The sequence below is a fragment of the Herpailurus yagouaroundi genome, unplaced genomic scaffold, assembly GCF_014898765.1.
Source record: "Herpailurus yagouaroundi ecotype Mexico unplaced genomic scaffold, PumYag 200, whole genome shotgun sequence".
NCBI classification, from domain to species: domain Eukaryota; kingdom Metazoa; phylum Chordata; class Mammalia; order Carnivora; family Felidae; genus Herpailurus; species Herpailurus yagouaroundi.
The window spans coordinates 1,208,602-1,236,437 of record NW_024412431.1 but is presented as its reverse complement, the minus strand read 5'-3'; the positions used below and the strand labels follow the sequence as shown (position 1 = coordinate 1,236,437).

General features: G+C 55.1%; 1 protein-coding gene across 1 annotated transcript in view; it reads left to right on the top strand.

Moving 5' to 3' along the window:
• Nucleotides 1–27,836, top strand: part of ARHGEF18 (Rho/Rac guanine nucleotide exchange factor 18) — an 83,600-nt gene that overhangs the window by 46,831 nt on the left and 8,933 nt on the right. The window contains exons 11-26 of the mRNA XM_040449791.1: nt 11,484–11,622; nt 12,662–12,774; nt 12,905–13,045; nt 14,805–15,055; nt 15,765–15,890; nt 18,056–18,173; nt 19,034–19,282; nt 20,271–20,347; nt 21,455–21,633; nt 22,416–22,507; nt 24,557–24,739; nt 25,958–26,095; nt 26,434–26,555; nt 27,070–27,126; nt 27,220–27,267; nt 27,380–27,836. The exon at nt 27,380–27,836 is cut by the window's right edge and continues 1 nt beyond it. Coding sequence (XP_040305725.1) covers nt 11,484–11,622; nt 12,662–12,774; nt 12,905–13,045; nt 14,805–15,055; nt 15,765–15,890; nt 18,056–18,173; nt 19,034–19,282; nt 20,271–20,347; nt 21,455–21,633; nt 22,416–22,507; nt 24,557–24,739; nt 25,958–26,095; nt 26,434–26,555; nt 27,070–27,126; nt 27,220–27,267; nt 27,380–27,836 — 2,490 coding nt within the window. The remainder of the gene's footprint in view (nt 1–11,483; nt 11,623–12,661; nt 12,775–12,904; nt 13,046–14,804; nt 15,056–15,764; nt 15,891–18,055; nt 18,174–19,033; nt 19,283–20,270; nt 20,348–21,454; nt 21,634–22,415; nt 22,508–24,556; nt 24,740–25,957; nt 26,096–26,433; nt 26,556–27,069; nt 27,127–27,219; nt 27,268–27,379) is intronic.

Sequence of the window (27,836 nt, the reverse complement as noted above, 5' to 3'; positions counted from 1 at the left end):
TCTTTTTTCTTTTTTTTTTGGGGGGGGGGGCCACAGTTGAACATTGAGTTTTTAAGATTAATTTCTTCTTTTGCCATCCACGGTCGCTCTGCCCTCCTGCCACCGTCGTCGCTTCTGTCCTCCCCCGCTCCCCAGAGTTGCCACACACAGGCACACACAGTCTCACCGCGAACTGTCTTCATGTCTGAGATGAGATGAACTTCTGATCCGGCCGCGTTAACTTGCGCAGTGTGGCGTTGAGCGGCCGGCATGGGCTGAGCACTGAGCAGCCAAGGTTAGCTACGTGTCCCCCTCTCCCTTCTTTCACCTTCCTTCCTGCCCTTCTACGCACACATCTCTGACCCTTCCCCGTGAAAGGTGGGGTGCGTACATAACGGAAACTCATTTCGCACAATCCTGGAGGCTGGTGGTTCAAGGTCAGGGTGCCAGCAAATTTGGTTTCTGGTGAGCGCTGTCTTTATGCCAAGAGAGGGGATGGAAGGAGGGAGGCATCTGGCTCTCTGTGTCTCTTCTATGAGGACACTGATGCTACCAAATCGGGGCCTCACCCTTATGTCCCCCCTTAACTGTGATTACTTTCTTGGAGACGCCGTCTCCAGACACAGCCACGCTGCGGTTAGGGCTCCAACAGACACACTTTGGAGGGACACAAACACAAAACATTTCAGTCCCTGACATGGATGAACCTTGAAAACGTCGTGCTAAGTGAAATAAGCCAGATGCGGAAAGATGAACGCTGTGCGATTCCACGTATGTGAGGACAGACCCGTAGAGAGAAGGGAGCAGGGTGGTGGGTGCGGGGCTGGGGGAGGGGCGTTCTTGTTTAGCAGGTACAAGGTTTTTGTTGGGGACAAGTCTTGGCTAGAGACAGTGCCGGTGGTTACACACATTGTGAGTGTGTTTAGTGCTGCTGGATCGTACGCTTACAGATGGTCAAGAAGATAAGTGTTCTGTACGTTTTACCACAGTACAAAAGAATGATAGTGATTAATAAAGAAGAGAAGGAAAACAGGAGCGCCTACAGTCCCAGCCCCCTCGGGTCCGGGAGAGACCCCCAGGCTGGCAAAGAGCAGCACTGCTGTGAGAGGCCAGGTGGGCCCAAGGGTTCTTGGCCACAGGTGTCTTGCACCAGCAGGAGGGGACAGAAGGTGACAGCCCAGACCAAGGTCCTTGGTTGCGAGCCTACTGAGCCGAGCCCAGGCCATCTGGTAACTCTCTCGACCAGGGTCACTCCCTGGGTCCCCGCGTTTGCCGCTTTGTTTTACACGGTGGCCCCCTGGAGGGGCCGCTGCACAAAGTCCCCGGGTTCCCACCCAGGAGGCCTTGCTGGCTGGGCCCAGCTCTCTGTAGGGTGGCCCCACATCCTGTGGATCACTGACTTTATCTTCTCATGTTTTCTCTTCGAGTTTTAGAACCCAAGAACCCGTCACAGTCACGTTTGTCTCCCCAGATTAAGGTAATTTGCCGTGAGGCCCTCCGGCCATGTCTCTTTTCCGCAGTAACCCTCTCTGAGTGTTTTGAAGCCGACCTTCTGCTTGGCCATCAGAACTGCTTTCTGAGGTCTTGGTTCCATGGTGTCCGGCACCTTCCCCAGTGATCCTGTCTGGGAGGCCATGCCCTCTGGCCTTCCCTCCGAGAGGTAAGGGGAAGGAAGAGACAGGTGATTGTTCTTCCTGCTGAGGCACCCGGGGAGCAGTAGGAGTTCTATATGTATTGATTGATTTTTATGTTTATTTATCTTTGAGAGAGACAGAGACAGAAAAAGACAGAGAGAGACAGTGCATGAGCAGGGGAGGGACAGAGAGAGAGGGAGACAGAACCCGAAGCAGGCTCCAGGCTCCGAGCTGTCAGCCCAGAGCCCGACGCGGGGCTCGAACCCAGGAGCTGTGAGATCACAACCTGAGCCAAAGTCAGACGCTTTACTGACTGAGCCACCCAGGCGCCCCAAGAGTTCTATATCTAAATGCGGTCTTAGGAAACATGGTTTTATTCGTTGTTGGGTGCTCGGAGCTGCTGAATTGTGTCCCCCCTCAAATTCTCACGCTGGAGCCCTCGCCCCCATAGTGATGGGATCTGGAGGTGGAGCCTTTGGGAGGTAATTGGGTTCAGATGGGGTCACGAGGGTGGGGCCCCCAGGACGAGGTTAAGTCCTTGTAAGAGGAGGCCCAGAGAGCTTGCTCACCCTGTCCCCACCCCTGGAACACACACGGGAGACCTGGGCTGGCTGCCTGCCAGCTGGGGAGAGCGCCCTCCCCCAGGACCTGTATCTCTCTCGTGGCTTGTGAGGAGGAGCACTTTTTCATGTGCTTTTTTACCATCTGTGTATTTTCTTCGATGACGTGCATCTTCAGCTCATTTGCTAATTTTCGAAATGGGTTGTTTGTGTTTTTACTGTGGAGTTTTGACAGCTCGTTATATATTCTGCATGCTAATGCTCCGTGAGCTGGTGGCTTGCGGGTATTTTCTCGCATTCTCCAGCTTAAGGAGCCAAAGTTTCCAACTAGGCTGAGGTCAATTTAGAGATTTTTTTTTTCCCCTGTCTTTTGTGGATCAGACTTTTGGTGTCTTATCAAAGAACTCTTCATGAACCAAGCCCTAGTTCCTGAAGATTGTATCCCTTGTTACCTGTGAAATGTTTTATAGTGTGACGTTTTCTGTTTCAATCTGGTCCACTTGGAGTTCTTGGGTGTGAAAGTTCAGGTCAAGGTTCATTTTTATTCTCCAGGCACACATAGGCATCATTGTCCTGTTTTTAACTTCCTGAATGATCGACAGAGTAATACAGAATATTTTGTAGTATCATAACCTGCACGTCCTGTATGGTATTCATGCTAAAAGCATATATTTGATATTAACATTCTTTTGCTTTGTGGAAGGGATTTTTTTTTTTTTAACACAGATCTTAGGATCAGTTGCTTTTTTTTTTTTTTTTAGAGAGAGAGAACATGAACAGGGCAAGGGGCAGAGAGAGACAGACAGACAGACGGAGAGAGAGAATCTTCTCTCCACGCTCAGTGTGGAGCCCAACTTGGGTCTGGATCCCAGAACCCTGGGATCATGACTGGAGCCAAAATCAAGAGTAGAACGCTTAACCGACTCAGCCACCCAGGCGCCCCATGATCTTACTCACTTTAAACATTATTTCTCAACCATTTTCTATCCAGGAGCAACTCACTGTGGGTGGTGGCATTATGGATTATTTCTACTTTTATGCCTTTTCGTGATTTCTAAGTTTTCTACACACGTAGTCGAGAAGATACCCACAATTTGTTTTAATAGTGTTTGCTAGGTTTGACGTAATTTGGGAGTAGAGGGTTGTGAATTATTTTTATTGGGTAATAATCCGGTTCAGGAAGAGTCTTTCTGGCTCACACTTACTCCTAAGCCCCAAAATGCTCGTTTTTTCCCCCTTTGCCCCTGAGGCACGGGGTTAAGGTTTTCTGTTGTGTTTTGCCTTTTTTTTCTTGTATAGGCTTATTCTTTATACTGTCTTACTTGTGTAACATCGAAATGAAGCAGGGCAGAGAAATCAATGAGCTGTCTTGGCATCGATTTAGTTTGATTTAGTCTATTCTCAGGTGGCCAAAGAGCCAGGAACTGTGAACTGAAAACTTCATCTTGTCTCAGATTTTCTTAATTGTCTCTCGAACACTCGCCCAAAGCGCGTGCTTGCTAGAACTCTCCAGAGACAGACGCCAATCTCAGCCTGCAGGGAAAGTCTGCACTGAGACAAAGAGTGGGGGCGGGGACAGGGACGGGACGCAGGACCTCAGTAAAGATGAGAAAAGTGACAGTCATTTTGAAGCCAAGCTTTTGAAACTGCTGTGCAACAGGGGGCGGCTGTTCCCGCCTAATGATGTCACTTGGCTGGTCCCTTTATGCAACCCTTTCCAGAAAACTAGGGGGACTTCTGTGCCAGGGCCCATCTGCCTTCCCAAGCTGTTTCCGGTTGCCTTTGAGCAGCTGGAGGGATCTGCTATTGAGAACATAAAATTCGTGCTGGGTGGCTTGAGCTGGTTGAGTGTCCGACTCTTGATTTCGGCTCAGGTCATGATCCCAGGGTCGTGGGATCAAGCCCCACGTCGGGCTTCATGCTGTTAGCAGAGCCAGCTTAGGATTCCCTCTCCCTCTCTCTCTGCCCCTCCCCTGCTCGCTCACTCACTCACTCTCTCTCTCAAAATAAGTAAACTTTTTAAAAAAGGGTTTTTTTTTTCCTTTTTATTTTATTTATATTCAGGTTAGTTAACATGCAGTGTAGCCTTGGCTTCAGGAGTAGAACCCAGTGATTCATCGCTTACATATGGGCACCCAGTGCTCATCCCAACAAGGGCCTCCTTAATGCCCCCCACCCACTTAACCCAGCCCCCAGCCCCCCCTCCAGCAACCCCCAGTTTGTTCTCTGTATTTAAGAAAGAGTCTCTTATGGGGGCACCTGGGTGGCTCAGTCAGTTAAGCGTCTGACTTCGGCTCAGGTCATGATCTCATGGTTCGTGAGTTCAAGCCCCACGTCGGGCTCTGTGCCAACAGTTCAGAGCCTGGACCCTGCTTCCGATTCTGTGTCTCCCTCCCTCTCTGCCTCTCCCCAGCTTGTGCTCTCTCTTTCTCTCTCTCTCAATAATAAATAAACTTTAAAAAAAAAAAAAAGTTTAAAAAGAAGTACCTTTAGTATTTAAAAAAAGAAAGAAAGAAAGAGTCTCTTATGGTTTGCTTGCTTCCCTTTCTGTTTTTATCTAATTTTTCCTTCCCTTCCCCTGTGTTCATCTGTCAAGTTACTCCAATTCCCCAACTAAAAAAAAGTTTTTAAATTAAGGGATGGGTACTGAATTTTTAGACATAATGCAGTTGCACAGTTAATAGTCTACAGCATAGTGTGAACATAGCTTTTATATGCGCTGGGAAACCAGAACACTCATTTGACCCGCTTTATTGTGGTGGGTCTGGAACCGAACGCACAGTATCTCCGAGGTGTGTAAGTAAGTAGGGTCGTGATATCTGTCACACCACTTAGTCGTCTGATTTGCTCACAGAGACCGCTCTTCAAGCCACCAAGACAAAACAGGTTTTAAAAAATAATCATCATGGGGCACCTAGGTGGCTTAGTCGGTTAAGTGTCCAAGTCTTGATTTCGGCTCAGGTCATGATCTCACGGTTCACGAGTTCGAGCCCCACATTGGGCTCTCTGCTGTCAGCACGGAGCCTGCCTTGGATCTCCTGTCTCCCTCTCTCTCTCTCTCTCTCTCTCCGCCCCTCGTCTGCTCGCTCGCTCTCTCTCAAAAATAAATAAACGTTTAAAAAACAATCATCATGAGAACAGGCTGCAATTTGTTGCTGAGAACAGCATGTATTTTTTTGCTCTGGGCAAAGAACTTTTCACATTTTCCCTGTTGGCCTCCTGTCTTTGCCCCTGCCTCTTCCCCAGGTCCCCACGCACAAACGGCTCTGTGGTGCGGTCTCTGCAGCGGGCCCGGTTCACGCCGATCGATGGCCCCTCTCAGCAGTGGGCAGACGGTGCTAATTAGGCCCCGAAGCAGCGGCCGTGGCGGTGTGCAGACAGCGCTAGGCGGCCGGGTGCTCACCTCTGCTCCGTGGCCCCGGTCCCAGCACCGCACCGCCGCCCCCTCCGTCCCGCCACGGCTGTCTGGTTTAGGAAGACACGAGGGCAGGACGAACGCACACTCCTGCCTCTCTCTGCCAAGGGCACAGTGACTGACCCACACCGTCTGTTCTGCTCCTGCAGAAAGATGGCTGTACCTCACCGAGTTTACTGGTTGGTTCAAAGCTTTACGGAAGGGCGTCCGACTGGGTTTCAGCTCGTGTCGTGATCTCACGGTTCATGGGTTCGAGCCCCACATGGGGCTCTGCGCCGACAGCTCGGAGCCTGCTTGGGATTCTCTGTCTCCCTCTCCCTCCGCCCCTCTCCCACTCGTTCTCTTTCTCTCTCTAAATAAATACACTTTAAAAATAAAAAATGAAACCTTTACTGAGCTATAACTCACGTACCATACAGCTCCCCCACGTAAGTGGGGTCCCAGTCACCACAGTCAGCGCTAGAACCCCGCAGAGAAACCGTATACCCCTTAGCTGTCGCCCTCTGTTCTCCCCCAGTCCCACACGGCCGTCAGTCTTTCTGTCTCCATGGCCTTGCCTCTTCTGCCCATTTTCCTGGAGACGGACGCCTACAATATGTGGTCACTTGGGTCTGACCTCTTTCACTCAGCATATTTTCCAGGTTCATCCAGGATCCAGCCTGAAGCAGGGCCTGGTTCCTTGTAGGGCCGAGTAGTAGCCCATCGTGCGAATGGACCCTGTTGTGTTTTTCCAGCCATCAGTCGACGGACCTCTGGGGCCGATTCCGCTTCTGGCTGTTGCGAATAGTGCTGCGTGAACATTTATGTACAAGTGTTTGTGCGGGTACCCGTTGTCGCCTCTCTCGGGCATGTACCTGGAGCGGAGTCCCTGGAGGCAATGGCACCTCCACGTTTAACCATTTGAAGAAGCACCCGTTTTCCAAAGCGCTCCACCGCCTTGCGTTCCCACCAGCAGCCCCGCAGTTTTGCGTGTGTTTGAGAATGTTGGAGGCCCCGGCCCTGGCAGGCACGCCCCCGGGCCCCTGGGTGGCTGGTGTTTTCAGGGTCTGTAGGATTTGTCTGAAGCAGGTATGGGAAGACAGCAGACCTGGAAATGACTGCCATGAGAGGAGTTTGTACTCATGGCCCCTAGGAGCAGGAGGCGGGGCACGTCACACAGGGCCACAGGGGGCTGCCGGATGCCCCAGGGTCAGTCAGGAGCCAGAGGGCGGGCATGAGTGGAAGATGTGGGCAAGAGCCTTCACTGTGGTTTCCGTGGGGAGGAATGGTCGGGGCGGGGTGAACAGGCTTAAGACTGGCTGGATTGAAAACCCCAGCGGGCTCTGGGAGGCAGGCGCTGGCCCTGGTTGTCCGGCCCCGGGCCCTGGGGTAATCGGGGCAGGGGGACGGTGGCCCCGAGTGTGAAAGCCCGACGGATGAGGAGGCTGGAACGTGGGCTCTGGGTTGCTGGGTGTGCATGTGAAAGGTGCTCTTGCAAGCGAGTCCTTTCCTGTCTCTAGGAACCCACCAGCCCTAGCAGGGGCAGGCTTTCCTGGGTCGGCAAGGTGCCACCTGTCAGATCATCAGAAATACGGAGTAAGGGGCGCCTGGGTGGCTCTGTAGGTTAAGGGTCCCACTCGTGACTTCGGCTCAGGTCATGATCTTGTGGTCTGTGAGTTTGAGCCCCGCATGGGGCTCTGTGCTGGCAGTGCAGAACCTGCTTGGGATTCCGTCTCCCTCTCTCTATCCCTCCCCTGCTTGCTCTCTGTCTCTCTCTCTCAAATAAAAATAAGCTGTAAATACACACATACATACACACATAAAATGGCCCCTGGGCATCGTGCTGGGGTGCTGTCGGGCATTACTGAGTGCAAAAAGGCTGTGATGCGTCTTTCGGAGGAGGAATTACGTGTGTTAGGTACACTCTGCTCCCTTCAGCCATGAGTTGTAGTCCTACTGACCATGAGTTCAATGCTAATAAATCAACAGCATGTATGAAATAAGGTGTCTTTCAAGAGAAACACACATAAAGCAAGGTTGCGAATTGATGGGCTGATGACGGGCGTGGGCAGAAGTTCCCGGGAACCTAGCCTTGTAGCTTCCTCAGGAGCGGCGATTCGGTATTGGCTAAAGCAGGGTTCACTGCAACTTTATGGAACATCACTATGGGGAATAATGAGAGGCCGCTGCAACTTTTTGTCTTGAAATAGCTTAAAATTCACAGGAAGTTGCAAAACTAGTACAGAGTCTCAGGTGTCCTTCACCAAGCATCCCCCAGGGATGGTAACCTGACATGACCTCAGCCCGTGGTCAAAACCAGATCACTGGCATCTGTACAGTATTGTTAACTCGGGGACAGACCCTGTTTGGGTTTTGCCAGTTGTCACCTGTACTCTTTGGTGAGGGAAAGGGAGTGAATAGTTCTAGGACATTTTATCCTTTGTATGTAGAGATCTGAGTAACCCAACTCCACTGTCAAAGGGCAGAAGTGTTCCATCTCAAGGAAACAGTGACTCCTTAAAAAAAATAAATAAATAAATAAATAAATAAATAAATAAGCATATTGACCATTTTAACCGTTTAAAAAATTTTTTTTAATTTTTTAATGTTTATTTTTGAGAGAGAGACCGCATGAGTGAGGGAAGAGCAGAGAGGGAGAGGGAGACACAGAATCCGAAGCGGGCTCCAAGCTCTGAGCTGTCAGCACAGAGTCTGACGCGGGGCCCGAACTCACAGGCTGCGAGATCATGACCTGAGCCGGAGTCAGACGCTTAACCAATTTAGCCACCCAGGCACCCCCATTTTAGCCATTTTTAAGAGTACATTCCAGTAACATTAGCTACATTCGCACTGTTGTGCAACCACCCCCACCTCTGTCTCCAGAACTTTCTCATCTCCCCAAACTGAGATTCTGTCCCCATGAAACATGCACCCCCAGCCCCTGGCTCCCACCATCTACTCTCTGTCTCTGGACGGGACTCCTCTAGGGACGTCCTGTGAGCGGATTCGGGCAGTATTCATCCTTTTGTGTATGGCTTATTTTGCTTAGCATGATGTCCTCAAGGTTTGTCCATACTGTAGCAACCATCAGGATTTCCTTCCTTTTTGTGGCTGAAAAATATTCCATAAAACAATGATTTCTTGACCCGTTTTGCGGGAGGCACTGCCCTCCATTCTACTCGGGAAACAGCGATCAGAATAAATAAGTAAATTGTATCATATGTGAGAGAGACCAGCTTACTGTTCTTTCAGCTGAAGTTCTGTCCCTTGTACCCCTTTGAGTACCTGGTGTCCCTAGTCATGACCCTTAGCCGTGAATACCTCAAAGTATCTTCTCAATTATCAAGGGAAGATTTAAGTTACTGTAGATTTAGTGTGTCCATCATTTATTCAACTTCTTGGGGACTAGTGATGCTCAGAAGATGTTTATGGTGACTTTTTCTCCTGCAGACTCTTTGGTTAAAGCAGAATGTGGGACACCTGGGTGGCCCAGTCAGTTAAGCATCCAACTTCGGCTCAGGTCATGATCTCGGCAGTTCACAAGTTCGAGCCCTGCACTGGGCTCTGTGCTGACAGCTCAGAGCCTGGAACCTGCCTCAGATTCTGTGTCTCCCTCTCTCTCTCTCAGAAATAAACATTAAAAATATTTTTAAAGCAGAATGTATCTCATTTCAGGTGAGATGTTGGGTCACAGGAACAATCAGTCAGCCAGGCAAAGGACGCATTTCAGGGTTGGTCCCATATTTGTATATTTGAATCATAATTGCCTAGGTGGGGTTTACAGTGGTGTCGAAATGGCAGGAAATGCCTGCCCTGGACCACGGAGGCCTCAATTTATGACTTTCACCTTGGTGAATGGGTGTTCGTATATGAGAGAGAGCCTCATCACCTTTGTCTCTATGATAATAGCAGTGGTAAGCCACTTAGTATCATGACGCTGGGGTGTTTGGGGTCACTGGGCAAATGTCACCCCCACCATACAGAGCTGTGTTACAGAATGAACGGCTACGGATACGTGTTCCGCGTGGAATATGGCATCACGCCACCTAGTGCTTAAGTCTCAGCTGATAAGCTCTGTTCATTGCTCCTGGACCAGTTTTCTCTCCGACACGTACCCAACTGCATGTTTCCAACCACCTTGAATTTCCACCTAAGTTAAAACTTTCAGAATGCAGAATCCCACTGTGCAGAAAAGCTCTTAAGTACATTTTCCTCTAGTGCTGGTCCCTTAGCCACCCCAAAGGTCATGGTCTGCATGCGGCAGAGAACCACGGTCCCCACTACTTCCCTGTGTGACAAAAAACGAAGCTTGGGGGTGGGGGCACCTGGGTGGCTCAGTGGGTTTAAGCGTCCAACTCTCAGTTTTGGCTCAGGTCATGATCTCATGGTTCCTGAATTCGGGCCCCACATTGGGCTCCATGCTGACAGTGTGGAGCCTGCTTGGGATTCTCTCTCTCCGTCTCTGCCCTTCCCCTGCTCGCGCTCTCTCTCTCTCTCTCTCTCTCTCTCTCTCTCTCTCTCTGTCTCAAAAATAAACAAAATAAACTTAAAAAAAACAAAAACAAAAAATGAAGCTTGGGTGCCCGGGGGGACCGAGGAGCCAGGTCAGAAAGGCTAGTGGACAGATTTCTTCCTTTTTTAAATTTTTTTTTTTTTTTTTTTTTTTTTTTTTTTTTGAGAGAGAGTGCGTGAGCAAACTGGGAGGAACAGAGAGAGAGGGGGACAGGATCCAAAGTGGGCTCTGTGCTGACAGCAGAAAGCCCGACACAGGGCTTGAACTCATGAACTGTGAGATCATGGCTTGAGCCAAAGTCAAATACTCAACTGACTGAGCCACCCAGGCACCCACAGTCACCTCCAGATTTCTTCCTAACGTTGCTCTTTGTCCTCACCTGGAATAGAGCTTTCAGTGTGGTTTTCACCCTGAGAATGAATTAGCCAAGCAGCCCATCTCAGCTCAACTTGATTTGTCAAATAGAAGAGGGTGAGAGTTTGGCCTTCTGAATTTCATCTTTCCATCAGTGGGAAAGGTGACCAGAGAATTACACACATCCTATCATCTCGTTTCCTACATTAACGAGCAGATGAGTGTGAAGAACCCTTTGGAGCCCCTGTCGTGTGTCAGGTTGGTTTGCAGTCGTTGCGTAAAATAGGATTGGCACCTCTCGTCCGTCCGCTCTGCTGCTCAAATTCTATCAGAGTGCTTTTACGGTCAGGGGCGCGTGTGGCCACACATCGTGCCCTGCAGTCTCTGGGCCTCGGAGTCATCCTGACATCCGATCTCGGGTTAATTACAGCCGTGTGTGTGTGTGTGTGTGTGTGTGTGTGTGTGTGTGTGTGTGTGATGTCGGCACGAGCCACGCCAAGCGCAGAGCTCTTGGTGATTTTAGATTATTTACAGTGAATATAAACTACTCTCCGCCTTTCACCTCCTGCCAAGATGGAAGGGGTGTCGGGGTTTTTTTGTTGTGATTTTACCAAAGGAGAAGATATTGTGCGATTTCCACAGTAAATGGTCACAGTGGGGACCAATTTCCTGCCCTCCAGACCTGCTGTCTCAGCCAATACAGCAGGAGAAGACGCAGCTTTACATTTCTAGAAGGATCACACGGAGGCATAAAAGCGACGCAGCCCGGCCTCGCACCGCGCCGGGCCCTGGAGCCCGGACCGTGAACATGGGGAACACGCATTCCAAAAGCAGTGACCGAGACGGCGCGCTCCGTGGCCGCCCCGAGCTGTCTTTCTACAGCTCTTTTCCTCGGAAATGGAGCGAGAACGTCTTTCTGGATAACGAGCTGCTGACCTCCAAGATCCTGTCCGTGCTGCGGCCGCAGTCGGAACGGGGCTTCCGGACGGGCCAGCTCCGCTACCCTGCCCACTTTCTCAGCACCAACTCTGTGTTTGCCTCTGTCGCAGCGTCCTTAAAGGAGCACCCAAGGGCCACCCTCTTGTCCGATGGCAGCCCGGCCCTGTCCAGGAATGTCGGCATGACGGTCTCACAGAAGGGGGGGCCACAGCCAGCACCCAGCCCGGCGGGAACGGGGACGCAGCTCGGGTAAGTCGGGTCCTGTCTCTGCGCCAGGGGCAGCTACAGGTGAAGGGAGGGAGCGGGATGGGACATTCCCCTGGGACCCCGCAGATGGCCTCTCGGAAAGGAGACCCTCAGGTCCGTGTGAATCTGATCGTAGGCCCCCAGCCACACGGTGAAATTCCTATTCACACTTGTACTTGGCCGCTTGCAGCCAGCTGGGTTCATACCCTTGAAGGGCCCTTGGGCGGGGTTTCTGTCCGAGCCTGAGATGATGGTAGAAGTCCCACTGAGGTTGCCGTGGAGGTGGCATCCCGTTACTTAACGCCTTAACCCTGTCCTCCGTGGACTCGGTGGTTCCCATATTTCTCCATTCAGCGGTGTTTCGGTTGAAAACCTAATGCTAACAGATGTCATCACGGTGGTCCTTGCACGGGTTGGCGGGGAAGGGGGCTGATTATCTTTTTCGGTTAAGAAGGGTTCTCCACCCTCACCTGTGAGCGTGGCTGTGTCCACCTAACTCTCACTCGAAAGAATTGCAGGGGCTCCGTGGGCTCCGGTGGCCATTAAAGGAAGCGTACAATTCAACTCACCCTGAGAACATACCTGGACATTGAATTGAAGTCAGTTATGATGGGGGGGCGTCCTAATGTTACGATTTTTACAAACAATCTGTGGGGTGCTTGGGTGACTCCGTCCCGGTTAAGCGTCAGACTCTTGGTTTCGGCTCGGGTCATGGTCTTGCAGTTCGTGGGTTCAAGCCCCATGTCGGGCTCCGCGCTGAGAGTGTAAAGTCTGCGTGGGATCCTCTCTCTCCTTTTCTCTCTGCCCCTCCCCTGCTCACTCACTCTCCCTCCCCCCCTCCTTCTCTCTCTCCCTCTCTCAGTAAACTTCAAAAAAAAAAAAAAGTAAAATCAATTCTTTTAAAAACAAAAAGATCTGTGACAAAGTTTAAGTGCATATAGAAATCTGGAAAGTTCTCAAATAGATTTGCCTTCCTAGAAAGGGTGTGTATGTGTATTTAATTCAGATTTTTTGAATAATGGTTTTTATGATTTTTATTTAGACCAGTCACAGGAGAGATGGATGAAGCCGACTCCGTATTTTTAAAATTTAAGCAGGCAGCTGATGACTCTTTTTCGCTTACATCTTCGAATGCCGAGCCCATTTTTGTAGAAGGTACGGCCCTCTGGCTTCTTTCCCAGGTGCCACGCTGGGAGAGTGCCGGGACCCCTCTCCTTGTGTCCACGGGACACGGCCTGGGGCGGCCCAGAGCCAGTGGAACAGTGGCCGCTTTTTCTTCCCTCAGACCCTTGCACGGCCTCACTGAGGAGTGAGATCGAGTCGGATGCCCGCGAGTTCGAGGCCGAGTCCTGGAGCCTCTCTGTGGATGCCGCGTATGCAAAGAAACAAAAGAGAGAGGTGGTAAAGAGGCAGGATGTGCTCTATGGTGAGAAGTTCTGCACCGTCACGCTGACCTTCTACTTCCTTCTTTTCCATCTTTGTTTTGATTGATTGCGCCTGGGAGTCTGGGCTCCGTCTGCTCCCCCAGGGCAGCCCTGCTCTCCCGGTCAGGGAAGAGGTGGCCAGGGAGGGCTTTGTGGGAACGCATCCCTGAGGACGAGCGTGGCCGAGTGCCCAGTCCTGACTCATCCTGACCCTGCTGGTGACCCTGAGAGAGAAGACTCCCCCAGGCCTGTCCCAGCCATCCCTGGTGACCACAGACAACGCCCCCCACCCAGGGGTTTGGGAGACATGTGACGTAGCACTGGCTCCCGGTTGGGACACCCCTTCCCGCTGGCCATTGGAGGACCTGGCTGTGGACAGCCGCTGTCCTGAGATGGGAGGTTACAGGTCACTGTGCAAAGCATGGCTCTCAGACAAGAGCCCGTCCCCAGGCCAGGTGCCGCATTGGGTGCCCTACGTAGGTCCCTCCAGGCCTCTGGACCTCCTATGAGCAGGATGACAAAAGCCCAAGACAGCCACACTGGAATCTGAGGCCCTTCTCTCCCCAAAGCCCTCGCTTGTTCTTACGATTCTCCCTCCATGGGAATCATTCACCAGGACTGACACCGTTATGTCGTCCGAGGAGGAATTTTCTGCCCCTCATCGGGGTTCTGTGAGGAGATTCTGGCACACACGGGTCTTCATCGTTCGCTGGTGTCCGGCTGGTGGTGGTATCCACACTCCCGTGTCACACACTGAGCTTTCTGCCCAGGCCGGAGGGGGTTGGGGTGTGGGCAGGAGGGGACCCTGATAGATGCTTTGCCTCAGGACTCCAGAGCAGGGCAGAGATCCTGCAGGGAGGTGCAGAGAGGACCAGTCTGGATGCTTCCATCCAGGCAGCCCTTTGCCACATTGTCTCACCCTCTGGGCAAACACAGTCTGCGTCCAGCCCCCATGGCCGGCAGCTCTGGGCCGGGCTGTGTTGACCTTTGGTCTCCTAACAGCCTCAAGGCCGTGATTTAAACAACAGGTAAACTCCAACACAGAACCTGATCTTTCTTTGCCTTTTCACAGAGAATTAAATTCCTCACCTGAGCTCTGCTTTCTTGTCAGTTGTAGTCTGGGTCTGGTCAGTGACGTGCACAGACGTGTGAGTTTCACATCCGAAGGAATAGTGTTCATCAGAACAGTCTTCCTGATAGGGCGCCTGGGTGGCTCAAGTTGGTTAAGTGTCCGACTTCGGCTCAGGTCATGATCTCACAGTTCGTGGGTTCGAGCTCCGAGTCGGGCTCTGCACTGACAGCTTCGAGCCTGGAGCCCGCTTTGGATTGTCTCCCTCTCTGTGCCCCTCCCCCGCTCACTCGCTCACTCACACTCTCTCTCTCTCAAAAATAAACATTAAAAATCAAAAAAAAAAAAAAAAAAAAGAACAAAGAACAATCTTCCTGCCTAAAACAGCCTTGAAATGTCTTCGGGCATGAAATCTCTCCTGTGAATTTGAGGTCCCAGCACACATCCCGGGTCCTCTCTTTCCTGATATCACCCCAGCCCAGGCTGCTCCCTTAAATTAGGACCTCCACAGCGCTGGGCCCCGGGGCGGGGGGAGGGGGGGCCTGCCCCCAGGCGGAGAGACCCCCAGGGCCAGGGCCCCGGTGCCGAGCTGGAAGCGGCCAGCCGGGCACGCGGTGGGCAGGCGGCACGCATGATGCCATCGTGGGCGCCCTCCCCGGCACGGGTGAGTCCCCTGGTCCGTGTCCCCGCAGAGCTGGTGCAGACGGAGGTGCACCACGTACGGACGCTCAAGATCATGCTGAAGGTCTACTCCAGGGCCCTGCAGGAGGAGCTACAGTTCAGCAGCCAGGCCGTCAGCCGCCTCTTCCCGGGTGTGGACGACCTGCTGGACTTGCACAGCCACTTCCTGTCTCGGCTGAAGGAGCGCCGCCGGGAGTCCCTGGAGGAGGGCAGTGACCGGAACTACGTCATCCAGAAAATCGGGGACCTCCTGGTGCAGCAGGTGGGCACAGCTGGGCTGGGCCGGGCTGGGCCGGGCCAGTCTCTGGTGACTGAGAGGCCGTGGCCCTGGGCCGTCACAAGAGTGCGTGCAGCTCGTGGTTAGAAGCAGGCGCCTGCGTGCCAAGCGCGCTTGTGCGAACACGTCCGCCCTTGCAGGCGGGGCTTTTGTCTGGTTCGCTGACTGGGTTGTGTTGTGTTGTGTCTTGTTTTCCGGTTTTGACCTCCGTGTCTCCGGCTGTTAGAAGCGTTATCTGTGGTAAAGGGCCCCAAGCCTAACCTGACTCCCGAGTCGACTTGTGAGCCTCGGCCAGGATTGACAGAGGGGACCCGTCAGTCCCCATCCGCCCTCGGGGTGCTCGAAGCATCCAGAGTCCGCGAATCAAGAGCTAATTAGAAGAATACCCCTTTTGCTTTGAAATCTCTCTAACGTGCTGCGGCTCAAATTGATGCTCCCTTCTTGGGTTTCAGGAAATGTTACAGCACTGTGACGTAGTAAAGCCCATTAGAAGGTTTTCTCCTTTTGCCTCACTGCACCTTGTATCGAGGCCCCCGTACTGAAGCGTTTCTCTGCCTGTGTGTATGTTAGACAAGAAAGGGGAATCCCAAGTCAATTCGAGGCACATTTTCATGGAATCCACTGAGCCAGACGAGAACACGCCCTGGTGGTTTGCACGCTCCCTCTCAGTAACCTCTCCGTTGTCTTTCTGCAGTTTTCAGGCGAAAATGGGGACAGAATGAAAGAAAAATATGGTGTCTTTTGTAGTGGCCACAACGAGGCGGTCAGTCATTATAAGTTGCTGCTGCAGCAAAACAAGAAATTTCAAAGCTTGATCAAGGTAAAAAAAAAAAAAAAATTTTTTTTTTTTTTTTTTTTTTTTTTTTTTTTTAATTAAAAAATGCATCCTCTTTGCTCTAGAATGTTTTCCACAGGACTGTAATCTTTGAAGAGCTTAAGGTTATAAGGTACCTGTTATAAACCAGGGGTTTTCAAGTTTATTTATTTATTTTGAAAGAGAGACAGTGCAAGTGGGGGAGGGGCAGAGAGAGGGGGCGACAGAGAATCCCAAGCAGGCTCTGCACTGTCAGCTTGGAGCCTGATGTGGGGCTCGAACTCACGAAACCGTGAGATCATGACCTGAGCCAAAACCAAGAGTCGGACGCTTAACCCACTGAGCCACCCAGGCACCCCAAGTTTTTCTTTCATTTTAACCACAAACCTGTTCAGAGCACGTCAGTGAAATCTGGAGAATTGCGAGATGTAAAACAAAGCAAAGCACACCCAGGGCTTTGTTCCTGGCCACACCAGCAGGCCACGGCGTGGAACCTGCTGACCACCACTCCTCAGACTGCTGAGGGGACACAGGTGTCATTCCCTCGTCCTGGGAACCACCCCTCTGGAGCCACCCGTTCCGCCTTCATAACTTACTCCACGCCTTTGCCCCCCCCCACCTCGCCTCCTTCCCTCTGTGGTCCCCATTTGTCCCTTGAGGCCTGGGAAATGACCCACACCTGCCTTCTGCCTAGTCACGTGCAGGTGCTCACAAGCCAGAACCAAAAATGCAACATCCAACCTGAGTCCCCGGGGAGGGGCAAGCCCCTGTCTCCCGCATCCTTGCAAGTGCACCTGGGTTAAGGTCACTTGGCTGTCGCATGCCTTCTGCAGCTTGGTCCCCGAGGACTTTAGTTGGAAGTGATAGCCAATAACTAGTGGTCTAGAGTTAAGAATGACAGGTTTTGGGGGCACCTGGGTGGCTCAGTCGTTAAGCATCCGTTTCTTGAGTTCTGCTCGCGTCACAAGCTCACGACTCATGAGTTCGAGCCCCGAGTCAGGCTCTAAGCTGGCAGTGTGGAGCCTAATTCGGATTTTCTCTCCCTCTGATTCTCTCTCCCTGTCTCTCTGCCCCTCCTTCGCATGCTCTCTCTCTCTCAAAATAAATAAACTTAAAAAAAAAAAGAATGACAGGTTTTTAAACTCCACCCCATTGCAGTTGCAGTGGATGTAGACGGGAAAGGCAGAGGGTCCATTTGAGGTTGTCCCTGGAACTTCACAAACCCCAGAGTCCTCCTCTGGTCCTCCTCAAAAGTGGCTCCACAACGGCTGCATTCCTGGAGTGCTTGAGTGCCGAGGGAGCAGAGAAGCAGAATGTGTGGTATGCTCTGGAGGGCACCAGAAACCGTGCTCCGCCCTGCCAGGAGCTGGCTTCCGGTGACTGCTTCTTGGGTTCTTAGCCAGAGGTGTGCATCGGGTGCCAGCAGGGGGCTGCCTCAGAGGCACAGGCTCAGGGTAGTTCCAGATGGTTCTGGCAGCCGTCAGTCGGGGTCCTCGTGTGTATATGCACGCATGTGTATGTGGGCATGTGTGATAATACAGCTCTCTGGGTGACTCCCTACCGCCCCCTGTATTTTTGAGAGAGAGAGCACAAGCAGGGGGGGGGGGAGAGGCAGGGGGAGAGAGGGGGACAGCGGATCCGAAGCAGGCTCCAGGCTCTGTGCTGACAGCAGAGAACCCGAGGCGGGGCTCAGACTCCCGAACCACGAGATCATGAAGTGAGCCAAAGTCAGACGCTTTAACCGACAGAGCCACCCAAGTGCCCCTCTTTTTTTTTTTTTTTTAAAGTTTATTTATTTTGGGGGACAGAGAGAGAGAGAGAGGGAGAGAAAGAGTCCCAAGCAGGCTCTGTGCTTTCAGAGCTCAACGCAGGGCTCGAACTCAGGAACCTTGAGATTATGACCTGAGGCAAAATCAAGAGTTGGATGCTCAACGCACGGAGCCACCCAGGCGCCCTGGTTCTGGTTTCTTCTTCCTGGGTTTTACAGAGGCCCTCCTTTACAAGAGGGGACACTGCCTTTGCTTTCTGCGCACAGCAGATGAGCCCCCCTTTCAAGTACTCAGTGAAGCAACAGAGACAAAAGGCCTTGGCGACCTGAAAAAGGAAGGTGCCCCCAGCTGATTTGGCAGGAGCCAGGGTGCCAGCGGGGCATTTTGTTTCCCATTGCCTAGAAAATCGGCAACTTTTCCATCGTGCGGCGGCTTGGTGTGCAGGAATGTATCCTCCTGGTCACGCAGCGCATAACCAAGTACCCGGTGCTGGTGGAGCGCATTATTCAGAACACAGAAGGTACAGTAGCTCTCCTCGCGGCCTCGCCCACTGCCGCTTGGAGGGGCGATCTTGGTCTTCCTGCCCCGTTTTAGCGGTGGGTTGCAGAAGCGCCCCCTCTGTGCTCCCTCCCTGGTTCTCTGGAGGAGAGACTCTGGAGCCGCGATGGCGGCTCAGCAGTCATTAGCCGAGCTGCCACCATGCCGAATCCACCGTGCTGGGTTGTGGGGTTTCCGACTCAAGAAAGATGGGGTGCCGGTCTTACTTGCCCGCTGTCACCCCACAGCCCCTGGCACAGGCCGGGCCACAGAAGGCCCTGGGTGGTCATCCAGGGAGTAGATGAATGTTGGTCCCGACAGGCACAGAGATGGCCTTCGTGTCACGTGCCTGGAACCTGGGCGGGCGGAGGAGAAAGGGCCCACGGGCCAGCCCGGGGTTCTCAGAGGCCAGGGCCTGACCACACGAGCCCCACCCCCAGGAGACTCGGGCCCTGCGAGAATGAGCAGATTCTTGGATCACCCAACTCTGGGTGATGGTGGGAGGTGGAGGGAGTCTTCTGCACAGAGCTGGTGGGCACGGGGTTGGGGGCGGGGGGCGTTCACCGAGGAGGGGCAGGCAGCAGGGCTAGGCAGGGCCGCTTCTGTCTCTCAGTCACGCGTCGGCTTCCACGTTCAGTGGAGGCTGTGTCTCAGCGGGAACCAGATGCCGCCGCCTTTATCTGGAGAAGCATTTACATCCAGGCGCGGGTTGGGAGGTGATTCTTGAGGGTCCTCTGAGCAGTGGCTTCAGGGAGCGCACCTCGTAGAGCCCATAGCACGTCCGCCTCTGTCGTGTTTGTGAACGGGGACACAGGAAGGCGCTAACCCTGCGGTGTGTGGCAGCCGGCAGCGAGGACCACAGAGACCTGAGCCAGGCCCTGAAGCTCATCAGAGACGTCATCTCGCAAGTGGACGCCAAGGTCAGCGAGTTCGAGAGAGGCCAGCGCCTCCGGGAGATCGCGGGGAGGGTGGACCTGAAGTCCTCCAGCAAGCTCAAGAACGGCCTGACCTTCCGCAAGGAGGACATGTTACAGCGGCAGCTGCATCTGGAGGGCACGCTGTGCTGGAAGACCACGTCGGGGCGCCTGAAAGGTAAGGCTGGGCCCCCGCCTCCGGGGGGCAGCCGCGGAAGGGCCCCCCGCGTCCCCGAGCCTCCCGCTCACTGCCCGGGGGGTACTGTGGGCCCCGCCTCCAAAACCCACAGTGCACTTGCTGGCCTCCAGCCTGCGTTTCCCCGGGCCAAACCACGAGCTTCTGGAAACCTCCTAACCTGTCCGTTGACACCAGCATCTTTTTCAAGATCGTTGGCGGGGAGTGCCTGAGGTGGCCAGGGATCAGATGTGCTTGTTTGTAGCTTGCACGGGCGAGCATCCAGCAGGCAATTTAGCGCCTCCTGGGTGCACGACACCCAGGTGGGTGGTGGGTGGTGGGAGGGCTGTGCCCTCGGGGGCTCTAGCCAGTGAGCAGAAAGGAAGAAAGAAGGAAGGAAGCCAGAAGTAGTGAGAAGTGCAGTAAATGCTTGCAAGGAGGAGCCCACGGGCCGCAGGCGAGAGGACTCGTGGGGAGAGGCGTCTGGTCTGGGTGTCTGGAGAGGGCACCGCTCCTGCTTTCTGAGACACACGGGCTCTGGCTGGACACTCCGTGCAAGACGTGCCAGGGCTCTGCTGTCAGATGTCCCCGCAGGGACAAGGGGCCCGAGGGCAGGCCACGACGTCCCTGGCTCAAGTCCCCGCTGACCTGGGAGCAGGAGGGGGTGGGGGGGGACACAATTCATGTTTGAGGAATCAGCCAGAGAATCTCAGAGGCCAGGCCTGCAGGTGCCATCACAACAGGGACTGAATGGCAGGTTCAGCAACCTCCAGCCACTGATCTGTGCCAAATGTTGGCACCCAGGAGGTGATGGAGAGCCGTGAGGTGGACGGAAACCCTCAGGCTCCTGCAGAAGCATCATGGCGCCAGGCTGAGCGACCAGCCCCCGTGCCCTGGGGCTAGAGCCTTCCCTGGACGCGTGGGTCTGCCTGGCAGGACCCATGTGGCCCTGCGACCCTGTGAGACATTTCCTTCTGTGCTTTCTCATTAGATGTTCTCGTTGTCCTTCTGACTGATGTGCTTTTGCTGCTACAAGAAAAGGATCAAAAATACGTCTTTGCCTCCGTGGTATGTATCCCAGCTCATCAGATGTTAGGTCCTGCCCTCTGGGACGTTAGGGGGTGGCTGTGAAGCTGAGTCGGAGGGCGGCCGGGAAGACACATCCGAAAGTTCACCCGCTGTCCCACGTCCTCCCAGGGGCCAGGAGGTTCCACCAGGGCAGGAGTAGAATTTTCCGAGACCCAGGGTCCTGTCTGATTGCCTGAGGAGGCCTCAGGGCCTTGGGCTGACATCCTGTCTGGTCTTAGCCTCCTCGTCTCCGTGACTCTTCCTCTCTCAGGGGCTTGGGGGTTCGGGGGCTCCCGCGTCCTTGCCAGGAGATCCCCTCCTTCCTTCCCCACCAAAGACCCCAGCTCAGGCAGCTGCTCCCTGGGAGCTGTGAGCATCTTGGCCCCACGGCGCTCTGACCCCGGGACACCCTTGTCACGGGAGCCAAGCCTGGCCTGCATAGGGCTGGTTTCTCCTGGGGCCTCTCTCATTGGCTTGCCATCCTCTCCCCGTATCTTCACATGGCGTCCCCTCCGTGTGACTTTGTGCACCGTCCCCTCTCTTAGTAGGACCCCAGACCTACTGGATGGGACCCCCTCCCTTAATGACTTCATCTTACCTTAAGCACCTCTGTAAAGGCCCCACCTCTACAGAATCACATTCTGAGGCGCCAGGAGGGTTAGGGCTTTAACATCAGGATTTGGGGGGCGCAGTTCAGCCCATCACTGCCAGTTAACGTGCATTTTACCGGGCTGTGTCAGAGCATCGTCTCTCGTAGGATCACAGAGAGGAATACTGCCTGGCTGTGGCGGTTTGGGGCACAGAGTCAGGAGGAAGATTCATTTGTGATCATACACTACCTGCCCTTGTATCTCTTGGGTTTTGTCCAGTGGCATGCATCACTGGTTATAAAACACGTGTTTAAGCACGATAAACAGAGTATACGAGGAGATCGTTGCAGTCGTGTCTTTTTTTCCCCACGTGGCAAAATATCTCTGCTTTCCATTGTTTGAAAATAGATGGGGCACCTGCAGCCTCCTGTCCCCTCCCCCTCAGACAGGCGCGTGACAGCCATTCAGATACGGCAGGGTGAAGCTACCCCCTCACCACCGCATTGCACCCACACAGGACTCCAAGCGCCCGGTCATCTCATTACAAAAGCTCATCGTGAGGGAAGTGGCCAACGAGGAGAAAGCCATGTTCCTGATCAGCGTCTCCCTGCGAGGCCCGGAGATGTACGAGATCTACACCAGCTCCAAAGAGGAGAGGAACACCTGGATGGCTCACATCAGAAGGGCCGTTGAGAAGTGAGAAGGGCCCGTGTGTGCGCCCCCTCCCGACCCGACCCCCCAGCCGTGTAGCCTTGGGCTTTGACAGCCACCCAGTCAGCTGTGGCCTTGAAGGGCCTGAGAGAGCACTAGAGGTCACAGGTCGGCCGGAGACCCCTCTGCCTTTCCTCTCCCTCATTCCGCCTCGGTGCTTTGTCCATCCCCCTCGTCTAAAAGGGACACGTGGCACCATTCTGGCACCTTCCGACAACAGCCCAACCTGTCGGTTGCTAAAGGGGCCGCGACGTTGCTGGCCGGGGGGTGCGGGCCCAGGCGGTTCTAACTTTGGGTGTTGGTGGGATGCGACAGGGGGCCGGGCCTGTTGGAGCAGGTTGTGGTGTCCTGTCCTTCTTCCTCAGGCCAGGGGACCCCGCAGGACCCAGCCAGCCTGCTGCTCCCTCTCTTTACACCTCGTAGCTTCCCGGACCCTTAGCCTGCCCAGAGCTGCCCCCATACCCAATGCCAGTTCTGCAGGTCCCCCGGAAGCGAGCTGTCCTCAGTCTCCTCCTCTCCTGGGTCGTGACCAGGCACGTAAACCCGTGGCTGGTGGCTGGTTACGTGTGGACCCTGCGAGACGGGATGAACGCCGGTGGCTGCCGTTCTGTTCTCCCTCATTTTTCTCCCACACCGTCAGCAAGCTAAGTCGCCCACAGAACGAGACGTTCTCGGCAGCCGGTTCTGCAGACAGAGCTCTCAGGGCCCGTCACTGAGGCCAGCCTGCCCGTGAGGCGTTCTCGCCCATCTGCCCATTCTCCCTGCAGCTGTCCCGACGAGGAGGAGGGGCCCTTCAGCGAGGCCGAAGAGGAGAGGAAGGTGGTCGAGGCCCGCGCCCTGAGGCTGAGGGACTTCCAAGGTAAGGGGAGTCAGTCTGGACCTCTGACTCCCACGCTGTGTCCCTCGTGTGGTCAGAAGGCTCCACAGCACCGTCTTGAGGCAGTGGGCCAGGGATCATGAGCGGCATCTCTGTTCCTTCCCACTGGGATTGGCCACGGAGTGACTCCCGTGGGCTGTCTCGTGTCCTACAGCTCTGTGGGGCCTTTGTAGTGAGGTTTTGTCATGAGCTGGCGATCGGCAGGAGGGGGTATGAGAAAGGGAGAGGGTGGTGCTCGGGGCCCCTGAGCCACCTCGAGACACTCGCGCTTCGCCACACACACTGCCCTCTCCCTCCGTCCCTGTCCAGGAAGGAGCTCGCTGTGGGTGTCCCAGGTCACGTACACAAAAGCCCCAAGGGGACTTGGAATAGCACGGGACCCCACAGCCTCCTTCTGGAGCCTGGCAGACCGAGACCAGCCCTGGCTTTGTGGTTGGGGACCTCGGCTCCCCCCGCCCTGTTTTAATTTTTTTTCCAGCTACTTTACTGAGACATAATTCACACACTACACAGTTCACCCACTTAAAGCATACCATGCAGTGGCTTCGGGTGTATATCACAAGATTGTGCAACTGTCACCACAATTTCAGACCATTTTCAGCTCTCCACAAGAAAAACCCGCGCCCATTAGCTGTCACTCCCTACTCCTTCTTCCCTTAGCCCCTGGTAACCTCTGCTCTGCTTTCCGTTTCTATGAATTGGCCTGTCTTGGGGATCTTGTGTATAGAGAGTCCTGCGATCTCTCCCCTCTTGTGTCTGGCTGATTCCACGGACCATGATGCTTCAGGGTTCAGCCATGTTGTAGGGTGTGTGTTTCCTTCCTTCCTAAGGCTGAATACTGTTGCATTGTACAGATGCACCTATGTGCTTATCCATTCTTCTCCCGGCTTTAACAGACTCCTGTGGGACTGAAGTGAGGTCACTGCCAACAACGGTTCCCAGTACTTTGTGGTCTCAGTCGGCTTCTCTCCTTCCTCTCACTGAGTCACTTATTTTTAAATTAGGTAGCATTTAGACAGTAAGCACGTAAAATTAGGCAGTTTATATTTTATTTCTTTTTGTAGGGAGAGGCATACGTTCAAGGGCACTGATTAATAAAAATGTCCAGAAGAAAGGGGTGGAAAATCCCACTGACCCCGAGAGCACAACGCTAATGCCGTATTCATTCAGACTCTTTATTTCTGCGGGATGGTTATGTAACACACACCCTGTGCTAGGCACATGTCCGTGGACACACCTCTGTGGATGCCACAGTCCTACAACGATATCTGTTCCTTACACGTTCGTGACAAGATTGCGTTAGAAATAGGTGCTTTCTTTATGGAGATATTCGTTCCCATCTTGGATCAAAAGCTGATCTCATCTTTAACACTGGGACCTCAGGGACACTCCTCAAAATCAGAAGCAAGGCTGGGCCAGCCCCTGTCCCCATTATTACCTTTATCCTGCGAGCTCCGGCCTGGGTGATAAGGGGAGGAGCAGAAGTCAGATCATGACTGGAAGGGAAGGGGCAGAATTGTGTTTCACGTGTGACATGATTATTTGCCTAGAAAATCTAATAGAATCAACCAGAAAACTACGGGAGGCTGTGAGATGCAGCTGAACGTGACACGTGTATTCTAGCAGTCACCAGTGAGAGCTTTGCCGTGGCAGCAACTACAAAAAAGGCATAAAACCCACAGACCTGCAAGGAGTTTGGCCTAAATGCCTGACAGAACACGCTCAGGATAGGAAAACTAAGTCTTTGAACATTCTCACTTTGGCCCAAACTAATAAATCGGCCCGTGAAAGTCCTCGCGTGTACCCCATGGTGTTTAGTTTTTCATAGCTGGGGCGAACAATCAGAAGGCAGGCCTGTGCCCTCACCTTCCCTGTGGGCTGTTGGAAGGGTGGGCTGCGGGTCAGCCGGGGTCCCCAGAGTCCAGCCCCCCCACCCCTTGCAGGGGCCTCCCAGAGCCCACTCCTGGGAGAAATGATCCTGGAAGGCCTACCGCTGCCCACACCCCCCCCCCCCCCCCCATCCCTTTGCAGAGCGACTGAACCTGAAAGACCAGCAGATTGCGCAGAGCCTCAGCGAGAAGCAGCAGATCTACCTGGAGATGGCCGAGACGAGCGGGCTGGAAGACGTCACTCCGTCACGGCTCCTCTTCCGAGGAGGGGACCCCTCCGAGACCGTGCAGGGAGAGCTGATTCTCAAGTCGGCCATGAGTGAGAGTAAGGAGCCGAGCCTGGGGGCCCTCACTGGGCACCCGGCTGCTGCTGCCGCCACAGTTCCACCTGGGGTGGGGGGTGGTTCTCGGGGGGACCCCAGGACGGCACGTGACCCAGTGTGGCCAACTTGCCACCCTGTCTGGGACGCACTTCTGTCTGGCTGGGGCGGGCATTCTCCCAGGAGCAGCACTGACACCCGGCAGACTCAGCACCTTCTCCCAAGCACCTGCTACACGAGGCACCACGCCAGTCCCCTAGGATCTGAAGTCGACCGAGATGGGTTCCCCACCCTCAAGAGGCCCTCCTCTCTGAGAAGTGGGGCACCAGTGATCTCCCCAGAGATCATGCACATATCCACATTTGGTGGGTCATTTCAGAGGGCTCCTCCTGCCCCTGGGCCTGGAACCCCACCTCTGGGGGGAGGAGGCTTCTGAACACAGTGACCACAGGGGGGCGCTGGCCAGTCTCCTGCCCTCCGTGAGCACTCTGCTGCCAGGCCCGCCTCGTGGAGCTGTCAGGGTCCTTGCTGGAGCCCCCGGCGGCCCCCACACAGCTGCTGGGCCAGCTCTGCACGAGGCCCAGCCTGGGTCAGGCCAGCCGGCCAGTGCTCACTGGGTCCAGATGGACAGCTGGCAACTGCGCTCTCAGTGACAAACGAGAGAGACAGCTGCCCTCCAGACCTTTCCTTCAGTGAAGGGAACAGAGACCAGGGGGGGTCCCTTGTGGACTCCACTTCTGCTCCGCCTCGTGTCCTCCGGCCACACTGACCTTCTGCTTCCTCACATTTCTTCGGGGGCCATTGTTCTTGGCCCCCTGAGGACCCTCTCATATCCTGGGCCTGGGCCTGGACTGTTCTCCCCACCGCCTCACTGGCCAAAGCCTGTTTGTCCTAAAGCACTTTGTGTGACCAGACCTGCCCCCAGAGGCCACCCTCCCATGGCCTCCGACCTTCTGTGTGCACCCCTGACACACAAGCGCACACCCGAGTTCTTCCCCGGCCCCTCCCACAGGCTGCCCCGAGGTCCAGCCTGACCTGCAGACATGCATTGGCCTGTCCTGGCTGCAGTACCTGAAGTTAGGGGAATGCATAGAGCGGGGGGCTAAAGTCCCGCAACAGAAATTAGAAGACTGTGACCCAGGCCCTGCAAGCTTCTAGGCCCCGATCCCTGTGCCCCGCGTGGTTCCACAGGGCAACTCGCTTCCTCCCATCTCCTTCCACAGTTGAGGACATCCAGAACCTGCTCTGCAGGCAGCTGGCCAGCGCCGACGGTCAGGCAGAAGATGGGGGAGGCTCCGCGGGCCTGCCCCGCAGGGCAGACACCTTCGGGGGCTGCGACACCGTGAGCAGCCCCGGCAAGAGTGAGTGGGGGCTTCTCGGGACAGCTTGGAACGTTCCCTTTGCAAAGCCGAGGCATTTATTGCTGGGTGTCTCTGCTGCTGCTTCCCCTCAACGATTATAAACCCTCTGTGGTGAGGTTCTGGAACCTTCAGGGTGTTGTCGGTCATGCTCCGACAGCGGCACACAGACCAGCCCCTCCCTTTCCTGCTGGCGTGTGTCTCCGATGCTGCCATTTTGGCACAAGCCCAAGGGTAGCGGCCTGGCCACAATTTCCTACCTGGGTTCTGGGGTTGTGGGGCCCCGTCCGGACTCCTGGGGGACCTCCGGCCCCCTCACGCACCTGGATTGGGGTTTTCAGACGGCAGTTTTAAGAAGGTCTGCAGCAACGACCCTGGCGCCCGAGACTGGCAAGGCCCGGTGAGCAGCCCAGACTCCAGGCCCGGCGACACCCCCGGGGCCTCTGAGGAGCCACCACCTGTGGTATGTCGCTCCCGTAGCCAGGTCCAGGGCCGCCCAAGCCCTTTTCGTTACCGTTGCCAAGTGTGAACAGCCTGTGCTTGCGTGGTCTAGTTTTTCCATCTAGCGGCAACACGCTGTCCCTGGGAGTGGCCCACGATGGCCGGGAATGGGATGAGAGAGGGGACAGGCCCAGGGCAGTAGCTGTAGCCGCCTCAGCAGAGGAGAGACCCTGCGGGGCCCGCCAGCATTGGGTCTGTACAAGTGTCCTGGTGCCCGGAGGCTGGGGCACACTGGGGCCCGAGCAGGGCTGCGGCTGAGGCTCCCTCTGCCACCTGCTGTGTGACCCAAGCCTCCGCAGGGTGAACCCACCACAGCCGCCTTCCCGCCTCCAGGAAGGCTGCCCTGGGCGGTGGTTTTCCAGATGCCAAGACTCAACGCGAGTCACAGGGCCAGGCGGGGCTGGGAGGAGAAGGACCTGTTGGTCACTAATCAGCAGGTCCTTAGCTCTTCAAGTCTGACGCTGTTGCCTCCACAGGCCACGGTGCCAGGTGCGGAGTCTGGCCCCCGTCTGCCCGCCGTCCTGGAGCTGGAGGTAGGCTCGGGGCTCGTCCATCTCCCCGGGGGTCGGCATGCACGCCCCGCGCAGCTTCGTGCAGGGAGCCCGCGTCTCTCTCCCTCTCCACAGCTCGTGCAGCGGATCCAGACGCTGTCCCAGCTGCTGCTAAGCCTCCAGGTACAGGGGCTGCGCCCGGGCCCTTTTCCTGCCGGAGGCTAGGGTCTGGGGAAGGGCCAGCCGCCTCCTAACATCGGGGCCTCCCCCCACGCCCCGCCTCGCCCCCCCGCAGGCCGTCATCGCCCAGCAGGACAGCTACGTGGAGATGCAGAGGGCCGCCCTCCAGGAGCGCGAGAAGCAGCTGCGGCTGCAGTCCACGCGCGGGAACCTGCTGCTGGAGCAGGAGCGCCAGCGCAACTTCGAGAAGCAGCGGGAGGAGCTGGCGGGCGTGCAGAAGCAGCAGGGCCGGCTGCGGCTGGAGCAGCAGCGCTGGGAGCGCGAGCGGGAGCGCCAGCGGCAGGAGCTCGACGTGGCTTCGGCGCGGCTGCGGCAGCGCGAGGAAGAGTCGCTGCAGCTGCAGGAGCGGCTGGGCCAGGAGCGCGAGCAGCTGGAGCGGCAGCGGCGCGCCTACCAGCACGACCTGGAGCGGCTGCGGGAGGCGCAGCGCGCCGTGGAGCGGGAGCGCGAGCAGCTGGAGCAGCAGCGGCGCCTCAAGAAGCAGAACACGGCGCCCGGGGCGCTGCCGCCCG